This window comes from Protopterus annectens, chromosome 8.part1, assembly GCF_019279795.1.
Source record: "Protopterus annectens isolate FY-2018-M chromosome 8.part1, PAN1.0, whole genome shotgun sequence".
In the NCBI taxonomy this organism is placed as follows: Eukaryota; Metazoa; Chordata; order Ceratodontiformes; family Protopteridae; genus Protopterus; species Protopterus annectens.
In genome coordinates, this window is record NC_056742.1 from 263,772,018 (window position 1) to 263,790,894 (window position 18,877).

Consider the following 18,877-nt stretch of genomic DNA (forward strand, 5'->3'; position numbering starts at 1 on the left):
AACCAGAACCATGGTCAGAACCGAGGGTTCCACCCCCCCCAAGCATGAGATTGAGGAAGGGTGGGTTCCGATGAAACAGACACCCAAAGGGGCCTCGGAGCCTCATTGTCAGTGCCGAGGTAAGGGGTCCTTCTTGCAGACATCGGGAAAATGAGCCTCGGAACTGAGGGATCCAAGAGAGGAGAGTATGTAGTGGTCGCTGGAGTAATAGACCCAAATCCCAGAGTGGGATGGAGTCTAGGAAAATTTGTAATTCCCCTGGCAGTCAGCAGCTGATCAAAAAGGCGCAACACATCCAATTCTGAAAGGCTCCTGGTGGAACTTAATGCCCCTGAGGGGAAATCAAGCCGGTCTAAAAAGAGGCTAAAGGCTTGTCCGGCGAAGAGACAGGGAGTACTGGGTCCGTGGTGTGTTAAAGAACGGCACCGACAATTCCAGTTTGGAAAGTGGCAGCAGGGGAATAGTCAGAGCCAAAAACGGGCTTGGAGCCGAGGTCACAGCTGGGGTGGAGGTCAATAAGGGCTCCAAAGCTGTTGTTGGAATCAACGTCAGAGCGGAGATGGGGGATGTCGGTGCCGAAGTAGAGACAGACAAACTGGTCGGAACCGAAGTAGTAGCGGGTGCCGTACTTGTCAAAGCCGGAACAGGCACCGACAGGGCAACCTCGGTATGAAGCACTGGAGCCACACTCGGAGCCTTGGTGGTCGGAAATGAGGAGGCGATACGGTGCTCAGTGGAAGTCCTGTGGGCCTTGTGCTTATGGCTTTTGCCCCTCTCACCGGCCGGTGAAGAGGGGTCTGAGCAAGGACGTTTCTTGTCCACAGAAGGAGGGGATGAGACCTCAGATGCAGAAAAACCCTCCAAAAAAGGCGAAGGAAGCAGGCCCTTAAGAATCAACTTGTTTCATCTTTCATTCAGCGTCCGCTTACTGAAGTTGGCAAAAATATCACACAGAGGTTTCACCGACAAGTGCGGAACCCCCAAACAATACAACACACTTCTTATGTAAGTCACTATTCAGGAGTTTACCACTGCAAGAAGAGCAGTGTTTAAACCCCGTAGTCCCTTTCTTTTCAGACATAACAGAAAACAGGCAAGCTAAAGTAGAAGAAAAGTGTAGAAAAAGAGAGAGGGGAATACCAACAATGGTATTGGGAATACCACAAGAGTAAAAGGGTCAATACCAACAATGGTACGACAAGAAATACCTGTGGGTAGAGTTGATTGAGAAAATATAGCAAACTAACAGGAAAAACTGACAAATACTTATAAAATTTGAAAAAATATAACACTTAGCTGGAGAGCTCGGTGAAACTCTGCTATATGGCTGTGCGGCAAACGAGATCTGAGGTAACTGAGGGAAGGGCATTGTGGGTAGCAGCTTAGCTCGAGGGTTTTTGGTGCACGCAAGCTTAGTATAAGGCCGACTCTGTTCTGAGGGCTCAGAATCGAACCCATCAGTGATGAATAGTAACAACTTCAGATCAATACTTAGACTAATCCCATTCTATTTCCCGACTGTATAAAGAATAATTGCCCCCTCTAACTTAATTAATATAGAAAGGCAAAATAGGATGCTGAGATGCTTACTTCCTATAAGGCAAGGTGATGAGCTTCAAACTTAAACTGAACTCAACAGACTCTCCATGACAACTGGCATAGATCTTTTATATCAGGTTCCATAGAAAACAAACTGCTGTGAGTTCCATCCTCTCAGTGCTAGTTATACAATGACATCACATTTGATCACCTGACTATGGTATGATGCACACTCAGTATTTGAAAATTATAGAACTTCAAAAACTTCTGATCTTCCCTTCCAGAATTCCTTGTTTAAACATAAAAATTTAATCAGTTATTATATCATTACTGATATATTTTTAACACAAGCATCTGTACAAGTCAGTGTGATAGTCAAATAACACAAAATTATTTACAAAACTCCAGCTAACTATGCTGGCATATGTTAAACATGCACTACCCCATTCTATATGGCACAGATGGCAATACCTCACATTGTCACAACATCTTACATGGTTGCTAGGGGGGATGAATTGTTATTAAGCTATTTAATCAGGCTACTGAAGGTTTTACATGAGAAGTGTTGTCAGAGAAGTGGGCAACAAGTCATAAAAATGCAGAGGGAAAGGCATGGTATGTACAGAAAAGTCAGAGGGGTTGGGAAAGGGTAGAAGTTATAATGTGGTTCTGAACCTATTAATATGGAATATAAACTGCTTCATTAATAAAGGGATAAAATGTTAGTTTATTCCACAGGTACTGTGAAGTTCAGATAGTGATTCTCCAAGAGACGCATCTAAATAAAACGTAACAAGAACATTTAATGAAAAAAGATTTTAAGGATGGCTTTTATGCCAGTGCAATTGATGGGTATAAAAGAAGTGTAACAACTAATTGTGAAAAGGATGCCTATTGACAAAGAAGAGGAACGAAATGACAAGCAGGGTAGATTTGTGATGCTAAAAGGAAAATAGAATGTGAAAATAATAATACTGATAAATGTGCATATACCACCAAAAAAACAGAAAAAAGAATTAATGATGGTACGGGTAGGAATTTGGTATTGAACAAGGAAAACATAAGTCGAGGTATAAAAATAAAGATTGTTATCCAGGAAGAAAAACTGCTAGGGATTTATTTCAAGAGTCACAGTGTGGTAGACATTAATAAGAGAGTAGTGGGGAACAGTTGTACTTTTTCCTCCGGAAAATTTGGAAGTTGGCCTAGGTAACAGTACACACCTTATAAAAGGGAGGATATAATGAAAACCTCCAATGATTAAGCATTGGTTGTTTGAATTGGCTACACAACAGAACATTCCTTAATTTGGTTTTCAGGAATATACAAAGTACAATCGATGTGAAAGAGTTGACATTTTTGACGTCTGAGGCATAGCCAAAAGGATTACAGAAAATACGGTACCAAGTATTGCTGTTATATAATTAACAGATGGCAGCGGTGGTGGTGCTGCGGTAGCGTTGTCGCCTCACAGCAAGACGTTGTCCTGTTCGATTCTCAGCGAGAGCGTCTTCTGTGTGGAGACATGCATGAATGGGCGTACCTTCGTTGAACGTTGTGCGTCAGGGCCGGCAACACGGCACGTAAAAATCAACTGCCAATCATTAGCGGACGGGAGTTCCGCTGTGGCTACCCCTAACCGGGAAAAGCCGAAAGAAACAAACAAAACAGATGGCAGTAAACAAAAAATCAGATTTTATGTTGTGAACAATTGAGAAGAGGAGAAAGGATGGGATGGAGGAATTCTTAGACAAATGCAAGTCAAAACAGAAGGTTATACTGAAGTATAGAGAGCTTTTTTCTAGAAGAATACAAAGAAAGGGTTATCAAGAGTCCAAAGTTAGTTAAATATTGATTGGAACAAGGACTACAAAGGCAAATAAGAGTTTGGATGGTAGGAGCTATAAGGCTATGGAAATGGGCAAGACACGATAATGTAAAAAACAAATATGGGTTTGGCAAAAGCTGTCAGTCCCTATGTAATAATGGAGGATATGCGGAGTGAAATGTGTAGGGCTCCAAATTTAGTGACCAAGTCAAGAAAGTTCATAATATTAGTGTGGAAATGTTTACTCAAGTATTTTTACACCCCTGATGGATTATATAGCAGGTTTCCAGGGATTAGTCATTGCTGTTGGGAAATTTAAGCAAATCATATGGGAGACTGGCAGCTTTTTCTAGAGATGCCACAAGTTGGAGAAATTCTGGAATGAGTTGCAAGCATTGCTTCATATGATAAAGGGGTCAGAATGGCACTTGCAAGAAACAGAATTTTAAGATGAGTAGGGCTTCAAAATCACTTACTTGTTATAGCGCTAGCAACCTTGTTATTAACACTGATGAAATGATCATAACAAAAAAAAGAAAAAATAAAAACAGGCATACAGCATATAAGTGATCGCATACAGCATATAAGTCATAGAGTTAATGAAAAGAAAAGAATGAAATCAATTATAACTACACTATTCACTAGGTAACAGGAAAAAATGGATGCTTTGGGACCAATTACAAATGTAGAAAAGTAATATTCAGGGAAGGCATAAATATAATTTGGTCAGGGTGATTTTATCCAATGACTAAATTTTGTATTAAGTGAGGAAATGAGTTAATGTGTGACCAGGATACTATCACATAAGAAATAAAAACAAGAGGGGCAGTGCCTAGTGGATTTGGAGGGGAGAGGTTTGTTTATGTTTTGTGATTGTAAAACGGAATATGAAGCAATATAAATCTTGGCACGGGACAATGCCTGCTGTCAAAGTGTAACTAGTAGAGTTTACATGTTTTTAGGGATCTTTGGTGAAAATTCAGGCCAGCTGTCAAATTACGAGTATATACAACATGCTTGAGGATTGCACGGAATTTTGGTGATTGCTTTATTTTAATAAGCAGTTGTATGCAATAGAAAAAGAAAAAAAGTCTAAATAGAAATGATGTCCTCTTCTGGAGGAGTTGGATGCCAAATGTCAGAACTGTAGGAAAAAAGCAAATGGATTAAACCTGTGAATGCTAGCGATAATTAGTGAATGCCTAAAATAGTATTGAAAATAAAGTACCTGCTTCTCGGTTTGTTGAAACGCATCCATGCAAGTGTTCAGAATACCGATCTTACATGCCGAATTTAAAAATACTTTTCCCCATAATGTTAAACATGGTTAAATTGGAGTTCAACATTTGCTATTTCAAGGAAGTTTTGTGCGAAAACCCATTTGCCGTCCAGGCCGTAGAACAGAAATAGAGTTTCAGCATTACAGATTTGGTAAAACAATTTCCAACATTACGTAACCTTGAAATTAGCCTTTTGCACATATGTCAGTTGAACGGATGCATTTCAGCATTTTGATGGTAAACCTGCTTCTCAATTAATGCCCAAGGAAGATGTGCTGAACACCACTATTTATACAACAGTGTAGTACTGAAAAATACAACTGAGTAAAAGCATCTCCTAAAAGCAGCGTTTCCAGAGTGCTGTAAAGAATAATGAAGTGAGAATTCAAAAGGAGACAGGGGGCCCCCGTAGCATGACAGAGACTTTTCTAGGAGAGAGATAGCGGTTCTTAACAGCTTGCTAAGTGACTCTTAGGCAGAAAGAAAACTTCTACAAAGTACTTTGTGTAGCTGGGAAAACAGAATAAGAGATTTGTGGGAAAAGAATTCTTACTGTAGCATTAACAAAGGTAAGACCATGAGTTTATCAAGGAAGGAGGAGCCCTAAATAAGGGCTTTATATTTATTTTGATAGTGTAAAACTGCCTTACAAGTAAGAAGGTAAGAAACCCAGACTCACAGAAAAGAAGGTTGCTCTTACCAAACCCTCCTTTAATGGAGCAAAGGGGCAAGTGATGTAAAGGACAAGAAGGATGAGCGACAGAAGTGGTTTAGTAAGTCTGCAACAACAGACAATTCTTTCTGAGAAAGAAACCTCAGTAAGGCTAAATCTGAGTGGACTACGAAAGAGAAACACCTTACAATATTTGGCTATGTGGACTCAGTCAGGCATTACAGGAAGGAGAGGAGTGGACTTGGAAAACAGCAGCCCATGCTACAAATGAGTGCACTCAGAGAGGTAGGTGATGTCAAAGAAAGGCATTATACAGTTGTGACTGTTTCCACACAGAGGAAAAAAAAGAATGATCTTCATGAAAGGAAACTATAGAAACTATGCAAGTGATTAGGAGAGGGTTGAGCTGTGTTATATCAGGAAGCAGTAGAGTCTGCCTGTTTCAAGCAAACAGAAAACATGTTAGACATGAGAGAAATTCTGCTAAAACATAATTCAGAAGAAAAAGAAAACTAGAACTTCTTACCATTTATAGTCTTGTGGACTTGCCTGAGATGAATGGCTGTCCAGTTTTACTGCTCAGACATGGACATCTGAGTTGGGGATGGTTGTGTAACACTGCCTCTTAAGAATCCTGTTGGATGGCCTGAGTGGAGGAAGAATAAGTCCAGGTGGAGGGACAAAGCAGACAAAGCCACTTCACCAGCCATCTTCTTGAAAGTAAGCCAATGACAGATGTATGTAGGGCCTAGAATAGGGGAGAAGCCCACACTGTGTATGGATGCTAAGTGGAGCAGACAGAGGGACAGCTTTGTATGGAGAAAGATTCTCCAACACTAAGTTGTACAAAGAAGTAGCTACTGAACTTGGAATTGGGCCTAAAGGGAATTAAAATGTGATAGTCTAGAACTATTTAAAAGGGGAGCATCTGACCTGTGGGTTTATGTATGTCACCTGGATTAACAATTCCCTCATTTTTGACCACAATGTTGCAATTGCAGTTGGTAATTCTTATGTAGCACAACTGATTTCCAGATTTATCTAATTTAGATCAAAGAATGTTATTGCCCCTCTGTACCCTACTTTAATTAGAAACCAATGGAAAAATACACTCATAGATTCATAGGCAGGCACTAGGCAATCAGTCTACATCCATTACAAGTTTATCCAAAACTCCCTCAAGCCTCAAGGAAAGCAACGCAAGGCAGTCCATGAGAGAATTTGAGGCTGTTCATTTAATTACTCATGTTTACCTTGAAGGTGGCAAGCTGTTTCTTTGCTTGACTACATACCTGAAGATTTTCAATTGGTGGGGCACAAGTTGGAATATGAACCTATCACACCAATGCATATTGTCCGCTGATTAAGGTTTAGTTCATTTGACCAAATATTTCAGGAACCATTTGTTCTGTGTAGTAGTAGGTGGTGAAAAGGGTCAAAACATTTGAAAGGCTAGACACAGATCCCCAAAGAGGGAGCTACAAGAGAAAGAGTATAGAGACAGGGCTTCAAATATGCCTGGATATCTAGAGTCTTAAGGCTTTTAGTATTTTTAGTTAGTAATCTCCTAAGTATCTCAGCTTGAGTGATATGTTCAGCCAAATACATGCCAAAAGGGGCACTATATTCAATAACAGGTCTGATGAGATATAAATAAATGGAAATGAAGACTTCTTTCAATATACAGGCGATACCTTTGGAAACAGTTGTGCTGGACAATAGACTTTCTGAAGAACTGTGGAGACATGATGGTTAAAAGATAAGGAATTATCCAAGAGAGTGTCTAGATCCTGTTTAAGTATCTGACTGAAGGGGTGTGTCTAACCACATGGATTCTGTCAGACCACCAATTAGCTATCCACCACACAACATATGGATTGCTATCCAGATTTACAAGTCCATCAATAATGCCTGCATGGAAAATATTGTCAAGGGCCTTGGCAAGGGTCCATACATACAGTATATACTGTATAACCACTATCCACTGCTTTAGTGACATTTTCAAAGAAATGAACAATGTTAGAAAGGCAGGACTTGTCTTTGAAAATGACGGATTAAAGAGAGCACAGAGTTAACAGATTTTCAATGTCAGAAATAATGAGGTCTAAGGTGATACCATTATGTAGCTTTACATAAAAGGCTAGTGAAACTAATAGGTTCTACAGTTACCAGGGTCCATGGCTGGATAGCTGTTGTGTAACGCATTACAATGGTCGTTTCCCATGCTTCAGGAGTGTAACCACAGGAAAGGCTTAGGTCATATTTTGTACTGAATCAGGAAAACCTGGTATGTTATCATGACCCATGGATGAGGTGTTCTTAGTTTTTGAAAAGGCTGAGAGGACTTATTCATTAGTAATTACAGAGTCTAGCTGAAACTGAGAAATCCATGGAACAGCTATAACTGGTGGTAGAAAAACATTTGCATTAAAGTCACCTAAGATATCGGTTGTTTCCCTTTTCCCAGAGTTGGCAGTATTATTGTGGACTAGCTCCTAATACTTTTGGGGTTTAGTTCTTAGGTTTATGATATAGTTAAAGAAAGATTTGTAGATATTTTTGGTATCAGCAGATCTAGTAAGCTCTTATTCAGCTTTGAACTTCTTAAAGGTCCTCAAACTCTATTAGTTTACTTAAATGTGCTCTTAACATAGGTAAAATAAGACCTCTTATAAGAATTAGTTTCTTCCTATTGTTATAGAAATTAATTTATTTGGATATTCCAACATAGGGGGGTATTTTTAAATTTATTATAGTATTTGGGGTAGACAGGGACTGCCTCATCAACACAACTATTTAAGAGGAATTATAAATCAGAGGCACAGGCAGTGACTTTAACAATGGGATCCATCAGATGAGGATTACAATGGAATTTATTTAGGTGAACAAGTAACTGAAGATTATTTGCTTTTAAGAAGTCTCTGAACACATATGCATTTGTAGGGCAGTATCACCAGTTTTAAAGGAAAATATTCATTAACTTACAGCCTGATTAAATAGCAATTCCAGGTAATTTTACTAGAAAATGCATCACATAACAGAAAATTCTATTTCAAATGTATTGTAGAGATACTAGGAAAAAAAAAATCTAAGGTGCATCTTGTGGAGGGGGGGGGTTCCTTTTCAACTACTTCAAAAGGCTTCAGTAGGAGGCTGACTTAAAAGAAAAACTATGAGAAAATTATTGGCCAGGAAATCCCCACCTGCTGGTTCAGCCATCAAACAATTAAGAACTAGTTACACAGGGCTGCCTTGAAGATCGGCAAACTATTAGGGTTACCACCTATCTCACTTTGCGAGGGACAGTCCCTCTTTGGGCAGTTGTGTCCTGCAAAAAAATTGAAAAAATGGCAAATGCCCTGAGATTTTAGGACAAAAATTTTCCTACATTTTCTTTAATAGTTGCATAAAACAGTTATTTTGTATCTGAAACACTTAAATGTTATAAGAAACAGAATAAGCAACTATAATGCTACAAGAATAAGCTTTTATTTAGGCAAAAAAGTGAAGTTCGGTCCTTTGTACTGGCTATTGGTATGTTTTACCCTGCAAATTCTGACATTTCTACAAAAAAGTCCCACTTTGGGCAATTGAAAAGGTGGCAACCCTACAAACTATCCTCTTGAGGAATGCAGAGACCGACATCAAATAAATTGTCTTAAAGGACAACAGGATTCTAGTAGCACTCTAGGTGTGAAGGGGGATGGGAGATGAGTCAAAGTAACACAATTAAGGCTTCACAAAAAAAAGTACAGTTTTGTACCTACCATAAATGTAGATGTTCGAGGATCCACATTGCTGCAGTCCTAACTATTGGGTAGTCCGCTGTCCAGTCGGCCCGAATACCAAAGTATATGGCTGACGTCGGTCAGGGCGCATTAGACTGACGTCAGTACGTCAGGGTACTAATGCGCATGACCGACATCATATCTTCAGTCTTTTCTTGCCCCAGATGTCAGAAGACCCTGAAAAGATAAGGCCAAAACCAAAAACTCCAAACATACCTGCACCAAAAATATGTACAATATATACAAAATTACCAGAATATAACCTCACCTACACAACCACCCCTAAACACAGAGGGGAAGGAGGGAGGGTAAATTGGACTGCAGCAATGTGGATCCTCGAACATCTACATTTATGGTAGGTACAAAACTGTACTATGTTCTTCATTCCACATTGCTGCAGTCCTAACTATTGGGTAGAATCCCAAAGCAGAGGTAAGGGAGGCTGGCAAATCATAAGGAAGCAGGAACTGACAACATGCCTTGCAAAATAGCTGTGGCAAAACCAGCCCTAGACTTAGAGTAGAGAGGAAGGTGATAATGCTTAGAGAAAGTATGCACTGAACTCCAAGTAGCTGCCTCCAAAATATCCTTAGTTGCCACCCCTTAGAAATGCTGTTGAAGTGGCAGTAGCCCTAGTGGAATGAGGCCTAATCCCAGCTGGAATCTCCTTGCCATGATGGGAATAACAAAATGCAATGCAAAACCCAATCCACCTAGAAACAGTTTGTTTTGACACAGGCTTGCCCTGCGAACTCAAAGCAAAAGAAACAAACAACTGCTGAGACTGCCTAAAATCCTTAGTCCTGCTCAAATAATAACGCAATTGCCTGTGTACATCTAAAGTGTGCAAAATCTTTTCCCCTTTATTTTGGGGATCTGCATAAAAAGTAGGCAAATGAATAGTTTGGTTTAAAGCCACACTAGAAACCACCTTAGGCATAAAGGAAGGATTAGTGCGTAAAGATACCCTATCCTTATGAAAAATCAAAAAGGCTCTACGCCATAAGGGCCTGCAACTCAGAAACCCTTCTTGCAGAAGTAATGGCCAACAAAAAGCAGTCTTCCATGACAAGTATTTCAATTCAGCAGTAGCCGCAGGCTCAAAAGGTTGTAGAGTAAGTTTCTCCAACACAAAATTGAGATCCCAAGCAGGAGTAGGAGCTCTACGTGGGGTCTTATATTCTTTGCCCTCTAAGAAATTGCTTGAACAAAGGATGCGAAAACAATGGTGGGTCACAATCATAGTGAGCTGAAATTGCTGCAGCATGAATCTTAATGGAAGAGAAAGACAAACCTTTGTCCAATAACTCAGTAAGATATTGAAGAGCCACACTCAAATTAGGCTCAGAAATCTCCAAATTGTTTGCTGCACTCCAAAATAAAATCTCTTCCATTTTTCTGCGTACACTTTCCTTGTACTAGGTCTTCTGGCTTCCATAATCACATTTAAAACTTGTTGAGGAAGTTGAGACCTGCTGTCTTTCAAAACAGAATATGCCAGGCTGTTAGATGAAGAGAGTGAAGCTTGACATTGAGCAGGTGACCGTCCCTCTGAGACAACAGGTGTGGAATCAAGGGTAAAGGCCATGGAGGCTTCCTTACCAGACTCCTCAGTAATGGGTACCAGTGCTGCGAGGCCAATCTGGAGCTATTAAAATCATCCTTGGCTTGTCTTGTCTGACCTTTAGAAGCACCTTTGGGAGAAGAGGCAGAGGTGGAAAAGCATACACATGAAGATTTTTCCAACTGAAAGAAAGAGCATCCACTTTCCAAGCTGTGTGATGAAACCTCTTTGTGCAAAACTTTGGCAGCTGGTGGTTTAGTGGAGAAGTGAACAGATCTATGTCTGGAGTTCCCCATGACACTGTCAATTTTTGAAATACATGAAGATCCAGTTTCCACTCGTGGGGATCCATGATTTGTCTGCTTAACACATCTGCTAAGGAGTTCTGTGCTCGGCAGAAACCTTGCCTGAAGAGTTAGTTGCAAGCTGAGCGCAGTCTCCCATAAAATCATTGCTTGCCTGCACAATGGGTAAGAATGTGTTCCCCCTTGTTTGTTGATGTACCACATGACAGTTGTGTTGTCTGTTAGAATCAACACCTGCCCTGGAAGAAGTAATTCCTTGAAAGCCATTAATGCAAACTGGACTGCTAACATCTCTTTCATGTTGATATGTAGATGCTGTAGTCTGGCAGGCCACTTGTCTTGTATCCACTTTCCATTTAGATGAACTCCCCAAGCAATGTCTGAGGCATCTGTCGTTAGAATCTGACTCGCCTCTGGCCGGGTCACAGAGAGTCCCTTGTTTAGGTGACATTCCTGAGCCCACCACAAAAATTCCTTTTGAATGCAAGGTATTATTTGAATGACAGTGTCCAAATCCTGGCAGTGCTGTGTCCATACATTTTGAGATACCATTGCAGCTTCCTCATATGCAGTTTGGCATTGGGAAGCACCAGAATACAAGATGCCATGAACCCTAAGGCTTGAAGGACTGTCCTTGCAGTCAGCCCGGACTGAAGAGATAGTTGATGGAAGTAACTGGAAAGATTCTTTTGTTTGTCCGGGGTTAAAAGGCCATCTGGGCTGCTGTATTCAGTCTCACACCCAGAAAGCACATGTCTTGAGAGGGTACTAGACTGGACTTTATTTCGTTCACAGAATACCCTAGGCATCTTAGCACTGCTATGACATATTCCAAATGCTGTAGAAGGTCTTCCTTTTCTTGAGCCAGAATCAGGCAGTCGTCCAAGTAAGGATAGATTTGAATTCCTTTTAGCCTGAAGTAAGCTATCACTGGAGCCAGAACCTTTGTGAATACTCTGGGCAGTAGATAAGCCAAAGGGCAATGCAGAGAACTGATCATGAGAATTTCCAGCTCGAAACGCAGATACTTCCTGCAACTTAGTCTTATAGGCACATGAAGGTAAGCTTCCTTGAGATCTAAAGTTACCATCCAGTGATCTTTGCCCAGCAGAGGTAAAAGCTGTTGTAACGTCAACATTTTGAACTTGGGAATGTCCAGATAAGTGTTGAGGATAGATAAATCCAAAATTGGTCTCCACGTGTTCCCCTTCTTCGGTACTAGGAACAGGCGAGAATAAAATCCTAGGCCCCTTTCTGGCACAGGAACTGGCTGAATGGCCCCTATTTGGGGCAACAGAGAAATTTGCTTGTGAGCCTCTGTTCTTTGTAGAGGAAGAATGTCTGGCATGCCTTTGAAAGGAGGCAAGGTATGGAAATAAAACCTGTAACCATGGTGAATGATATCCAGAACCCATCTGTCTTGGGTAATTAAATCCCAATTTTCTTTGAAAAGAGACAGCCTTCCTCCCAAAGGTGCTGCCAGGCGAGAATGAACTGGCAGCTGAAAAGGCAGGTCATTGGGTCTGCTTACGAAAGGACTGACCCCTGCCCTCACCAGAAGTCTGAGCAGGGGAACTCCCTGTCCTAGGCCTAAAAGAACCTTGAGCTCTGCCCCTACCACGTCTAGACCTACCCCTAGACTGGGAATCATAAGCAGGATAAGTCCATCCCTTAGTAGGCCAATTTCTACTAAACTTCGGAGGCTGCACCTGCAAAAATCCTTAACAGTTTGCATAGACTTAGCCTTGTCCTCCATTTTCTTTAAAACTGCTTCCACAGGCGAACCAAACAACACATCAGACTGTAAAGGAGCATCCAAAATCCTTGTTTTAACATGCTCAGCTAAATTCTGATCTCTCAACCAGGCGTGCCTACGAAGAACAGAACCAGTGGCAGCCACCCTCGAGGAGGCCTGCACAGCATCAAAACCACACTGCAAGGAATGTTTACCCACCTGTTCAGACACATGAACTAAATCCTGCAACTCTTTACACTCAATACCTTCCAGAGCATCCACCTTAGATTTCAATTGTGAAAGGAGATAATTCTGATATTTTAACATGTGAAACTGACAATTCAACGCCCTCATGGCTAAAGTGGAAGAAGTATACACTTTCTTTCCCCATCTATCCAAAGCCCTTGCCTCTTTATCAGGAGGGACAGGATTTTTAACAACAGAGGCCTTCACACCTTTAGGCCCCTGAGAGACAGTTTCGGGTCTGCCCTAGGACTCTTAAAAGATACTTATGAGCTTCAGGCACCCTATAGTACCTATCCGGTTTAACTGGGGCAGGAGGCAAAGAATCAGGATTCAGGAAGCCTCTGCAAAACATCTTCCACCACATTCAGAACAGGAGGTATAGCTAAAGGCCTATGCTGGGGTAAAACAAGAATTCCCTAAGCCTCTTCCTGGAATCAGAGAAATCTTGACCTTCCCATTTAAAATGCTCCCTCATGGAATGCAGAGTCTCTGAAAATGAAAAATCCTCAGGAGGAGAAGCTGAAGGAGTAGAATCATCCACATCAGAATCAGAATAAGGAGGATACTCCTGCAAGTCTTCAGCCGAAGACTCAGAAGCCTCCGAACATTGCTCAAAACTCTCAAACTCAGGTTCCACCCTAGGCCTCTTATCAGGAGGGGCATAGAACCTCTAATCATAGTAATCAAATCCTCTGCCATTTTAAGCATATGTTTCTTAGGCAAAGACCCTGAAGCACTAGGAGAAACCCCACTGAAGCTAAACTTGGCCTGCCTCTCAAAGAAGCCTTGGAAACAGAAGGGAGGCTCTAACCACCTTAGGAAGAGAGGGAAGAACAGCCACCTGAGAAGCCCCTCAGCCTGGCCTACTTCCTGAGAGGATACATCCTGTAACAGTAAAGTCTCTCCCTGAGACTCCAAAGAAACTCCTGGCAGAGCCTCCGGCTCCACTGAGCCTTCTAAAGAACCGACGTCTGGGACTGTCGGTTCTTCCACTCTAGGCTTTGCTGCTTTGTCCTTGCGCTTTTTTCGAGCGGGCGTCGGAGCATCCGGCGGCATTTTATAATTACAACGCTTCCCAAAACTAACCTGGCACAGTCTAACCTTCTCTTAATAGTGCGTTTGTTAAATCTAGCACAAGAGCGGCATCCAACAACGTCGTGCTCAGGCCCTAAACAAGGTATACACAAAGTATGGTAATCCCTATGAGGTATCTGTTTCCCACAAGAAATACAGTTATTCACTTTTTCTGACATCCGGTTAAATACTGAGGCAAGAAAAAAACAAAATATTCCCCAACGGGGTACTTAGCCAACTTTGATTCGGTCTGAAACTCTGACTTCAGAAACTTTCAGAACGCCAACCTGCACTCGCAAAATTGCTTCTGCATCGGACCATGCGGCAAAAAAGACTGAAGATATGACGTCGGTCATGCGCATTAGTACCCTGACGTACTGACGTCAGTCTAATGCGCCCTGACCGACGTCAGCCATATACTTTGGTATTCGGGCTGACTGGACAGCGGACTACCCAATAGTTAGGACTGCAGCAATGTGGAATGAAGAACATCTGCAGCTTAGCCATTCTAAAAAGAAGCAGCAGTAAGAAGCACTTTGAAAGTCTGTTCTGTGGCATTTGCCCGGTTTGTGTTTTAAGTAGTCACTGAACGGCATGAAATGTTACTTAAAACTAACGGACTGAAAGACAGCAGTGTATGTATGTAAAATCAATGCAGTGACAGAAGCTTTAGGAAGAAAGAGGCCTGTGTGATGTAACTTTTATAGACGAGTGCTGTATTCTGGGATACCTAGAAGCAAAATGCCAGACCCCATGTGGTTGGACTCAAAAATTATGTATAAATATATTTAAAAAACTGTAAATAGTCCCAGAGTGGTGTTAAAATATAGGAAACACCAGACCATAATCAAATAAACATGTTTTTGAGTCTGTTGGTGTGATTCTCCTTTAATTTTGTTAACACACTATGGTAATTATATGGAAAAAAGTGAATTCAGATGTATTCCAACCAAAGGTTCACATGCCACATTCTGCATCTGGAAAAGGCTTGCAAACAGTTTGTCACTTATGTCAAGGACATCTCATAGTCTTGCATTAAAAAAGTATCAAAGCATTAAAAAAGTGTCTTCAACATTAGACAAGGAACTTTCACTTGCACACAAGTAAATATAATGCTACAGGACAGCAATGTTTTCAGACAAGGCTGTAATGATGCAAGACACATACTGCTGTAGCTTACTCCTATGCTAGAAATTCAAGACAGAGTTCGTGACTCCAAAAGGGCTGGACAGCTTGGAATGATCAAGCCATCACTAACTTAGTGAAATGATGAGTGAAGCGAGACTTCACAGCTCTCAACACAAAGTATAAATAAATGTAATGACTGGTTCTTACCTTAAACCAGTCTTTGTATGACACAAATACAGCTGGTCCCTCAAGAGCAGCCTGACGTGCCAAAAGAAAGGCAGTGATCATATTTTCCAGTTCATACACTTCAAAAGCATTGTGCAGGAGGCGATTCAGCAAATCTACATAAACACATGATAAATAGTTAATTACAAACATGCCATTTCGTAAACAAACCAAATTAGGTATCATTAGTTAAAAATGCACTCCAAGTACATGTCTGATGACAATATAACATTGTGGTTTTGTACATGCATAAAGTACCAGTTCTACCTGCAAAGTATTTATCGGCATCAGTAAATCTAGTCCTTTCATACCACAAATTTCTTTAATTCTATAACCTTTCAAATCATTATGATAAGCCATTAGTGTTTTGCATGGTCACTCTTGTACCATCTGTAATGACCTGAAGTTTACAACACAGTGCTCTAATACATAACACATAGTAAGGCATGTAATTAGATCTTCAAAAGCATTAGTCAGCATATGAGGCATTACATTTCCTAAGTAAAGTTAGGGAGAGATATGGGGAATAGACTGCCTAGTGAATCTTGGATAATCTTGAGTAAGACTGATATTAAAGTTTAGATTAAGTGATAGGTTATTTCCTTTTTCTTTTTTTTATGGCAAACAGCACTATTGTAAATAGTTGTTTTTTATTGTGTTTATAGATTAGTAGTGTGTAACACATGGACCTTATTGTTAAGAATCTGCTGGAACAAATTGTTTTACCTCAAGGTTGTCAAATTGTTAGTTCTAGTATTTGTTCTTGTATGTTATATTAAAACTTTAATTAAAATTATGGAAATAATCTTCTTGCTGACATTTTTACACACCATCTAAATAAATGATCCTGTATCATGGGATGGCCTTGCACTGCTGGAGATGGTATGAAAATGTCTTAGGAGAATGTAAGCACATCTTTGCTGACTGGAAGGAATTATACCAATTCAGTTCGATCTGCAGATGTTCTATGATCTGATTTGGTCAGGTAATTGATGACTGATAACCCATTTATGCTAATAGCCAACTATCAACAGGAGGGCTGGTGGAAGTCTGAACAGGCTTTGCTTGACACCTTCATATTGTCAGCCAAAAAAAGAAATAAAATGGAAATTTAGACCCCCCCCCCCCCCGCCAGTATAAAATATGCTAAATCTTTTGCCAATGAGTTAAGCCAGCTAAAACAGTTCTAAATGCTAATATGCAAATGATAAAAGTCCAAAAATGGTCCCCTTGATGAAGACTGTTTTAACTGTTATTCCACTTGGGTATTATGTCATTTTAACAATTATTCCACTTGGGTGTTGCGATATTTTTTAGATAAATTATGATGTACCAGATAAATGATTTTTCTTTTCATTCTCAGTAGAGGTTTTATAATAGCTTCTTTTTCAGTTTTTATAGATCTAAAAGGATTAAAAATAGACTGAAATTTGAACAGTGAGTCAAGTGTAAAGAAAAGTTAAATCACTTGAGTGATATAATTTGACTCATAAGGTGAGAGATTCATTACTGATGTCCGAGGACTTTCTTACCAACAAGTTTATTATATGGGGAAGGAAGGTCTTTTATTCTTTGTTATAAAATATATTTTCAACAAGAGTTATTTTGAATTCTAAGATTTTTAGCCATGCATCAGTTTGGATGGAATCTGTCAAAATTTTATTTTGTAATTGTATACAGTTATGCTGCTGTAATAAAGTTGTTTATAACAAAAGGGGGGGGTTCAACCCTAAAAAAAAATAAGTCAGTAGGTTCTGATATCTTTGCACATTCTGTTGCAATTCACTGTAAATCTCCTTCCAGCTAGCCTGGATCTATGATACAGAGGATGGAGTCTTAACTGAAACCTATGAGACTGGGGTTTGATTATGTGCCCTGGTAATGGAGGAGCCAAGCAAGAAGAGGAGTGGTGAAAGGGTGTATGCCACTCATCTCACCCAAGGATTAGGGAGGGGATGCATGCATTCAAGGATATACTGAATGAGGAGAATTCCCTGGTGTAGACTGGAAAAAAAACACTTATGCGGTGGGGTAGGGCTACAAGAGAAGAAACAGCCCTTGTAGAAATGAAGGGATGCCCTTCATTGAAGCCCACAGCATGTCCCCTTCCTTGGCATTTAGATAGCTTCATGTGGGAGATAGGGCAGCATACAAAAAAATCTGGAACCACTCCTGATAGTTGTCTGAATGATGGCCCCTCCAGGCCAACCCTCACTCCGGTGATGAGGAACAAATGGGATGACTAACCAGATGGGAGCTGATGACAATCAGCAGGGACAAACCAGGGGGGAAATTCCTTCCAACCAATTTGTGGAAAAGGGGCCACCCAAACAAACTCAACCCAACCTAATATTATTTACTTACTACGCATTGTTTACTTATGTACTACTTAAGTAGTGTCTGTGGGGCAAAAGGTAGCACGCACACCCTTGGCAGAGAACACTGTGGGGATATGGGGTAGGAGGTGGTGCACTCCTAAGTGTGCCATCATTAAAAGCGAGGTCCCATCTGCTTGAATTGGTGGTAGCTCACCTGGATGTAAAAGATCCCTCAACACTTACCAAAAAGAGTAAGGGAGGTTTCTCCAATGCCCTGGTCAAATTTTCCCTAATAGTATAAATAGTACCTTGGGTCTCCCTTGAATAGAGGCTACTAGCCTAGTGGGGAGCAACCTGGTCAACAAAGGATAAATAAAAATAAATACTAATTAATTGGTTATATCTGAATATACATAAAAGAAAGGTAGATTTATTTATTTACTTACATTGGTTAACTGGGTAGTGTCCGAATGGGTTAGAAACCTGTTTTCAGCAGAGACCTGGGGAGAAAAGCTCCAGAACAGTACAAATAGTTAAAGCTAATGCATGTTACAAGATCACACAAGAATTACAAGGAACAGCCTACATTTTAAAGTCCAAATAGCCAGGACCTTTGATGAAGTCACTGTAAGAAAGACAAAGGAAGATAAACACAGTAACAAACTCAGACTGCACTGAAGGTGATCTGAAATTGATCATTAAGCAGGAAGCTAAATGGCTGTACAAAGGGAAGAGACTAAGTGGATGATGATGCTATCTCTATTTACTCAGAGTTAATTCTGGTCTATGCTACAGCTGGCCATCCGCTAGTGGAAATTAGAGGGAAGGTTGTATGTGGCAGCAACACTAAGACTGAAATAATATGCACAGCAGTCACAGTCATGGCAGCATTGTATGATGTTCACAATGTCACTGCACACTTTGTACTACTGGGAATAGGTTTATTTTTCCTCTTCCAAGCTTTGATTCACCCTGGTAAGAAAAAAAAATCACATTCCCTGGCTATAGCATGATGTCCCCGTCTTCCTGGGGCTCAACTCAAAAGGACTGTAGTGCTAAGGACATCTTTCCTGAAGACGGAGATTACATCTGTCAAACAGTAACATGGTGAAACATCACAACAATTAGACCAAAGAAAGAATCAAAAGAGGAAGAAGGCAGTGGTAAGGGAAGT

General features: G+C 40.6%; 1 protein-coding gene across 2 annotated transcripts in view; it reads right to left on the bottom strand.

The window, feature by feature from the left end:
• Positions 1–18,877, bottom strand: part of FANCA (FA complementation group A) — a 2,214,801-nt gene that overhangs the window by 1,552,666 nt on the left and 643,258 nt on the right. For both annotated transcript variants that reach the window (XM_044081851.1, XM_044081852.1), the window contains exon 15: positions 15,368–15,501. In XM_044081851.1, the coding sequence (XP_043937786.1) occupies positions 15,368–15,501 (134 nt within the window). The remainder of the gene's footprint in view (positions 1–15,367; positions 15,502–18,877) is intronic.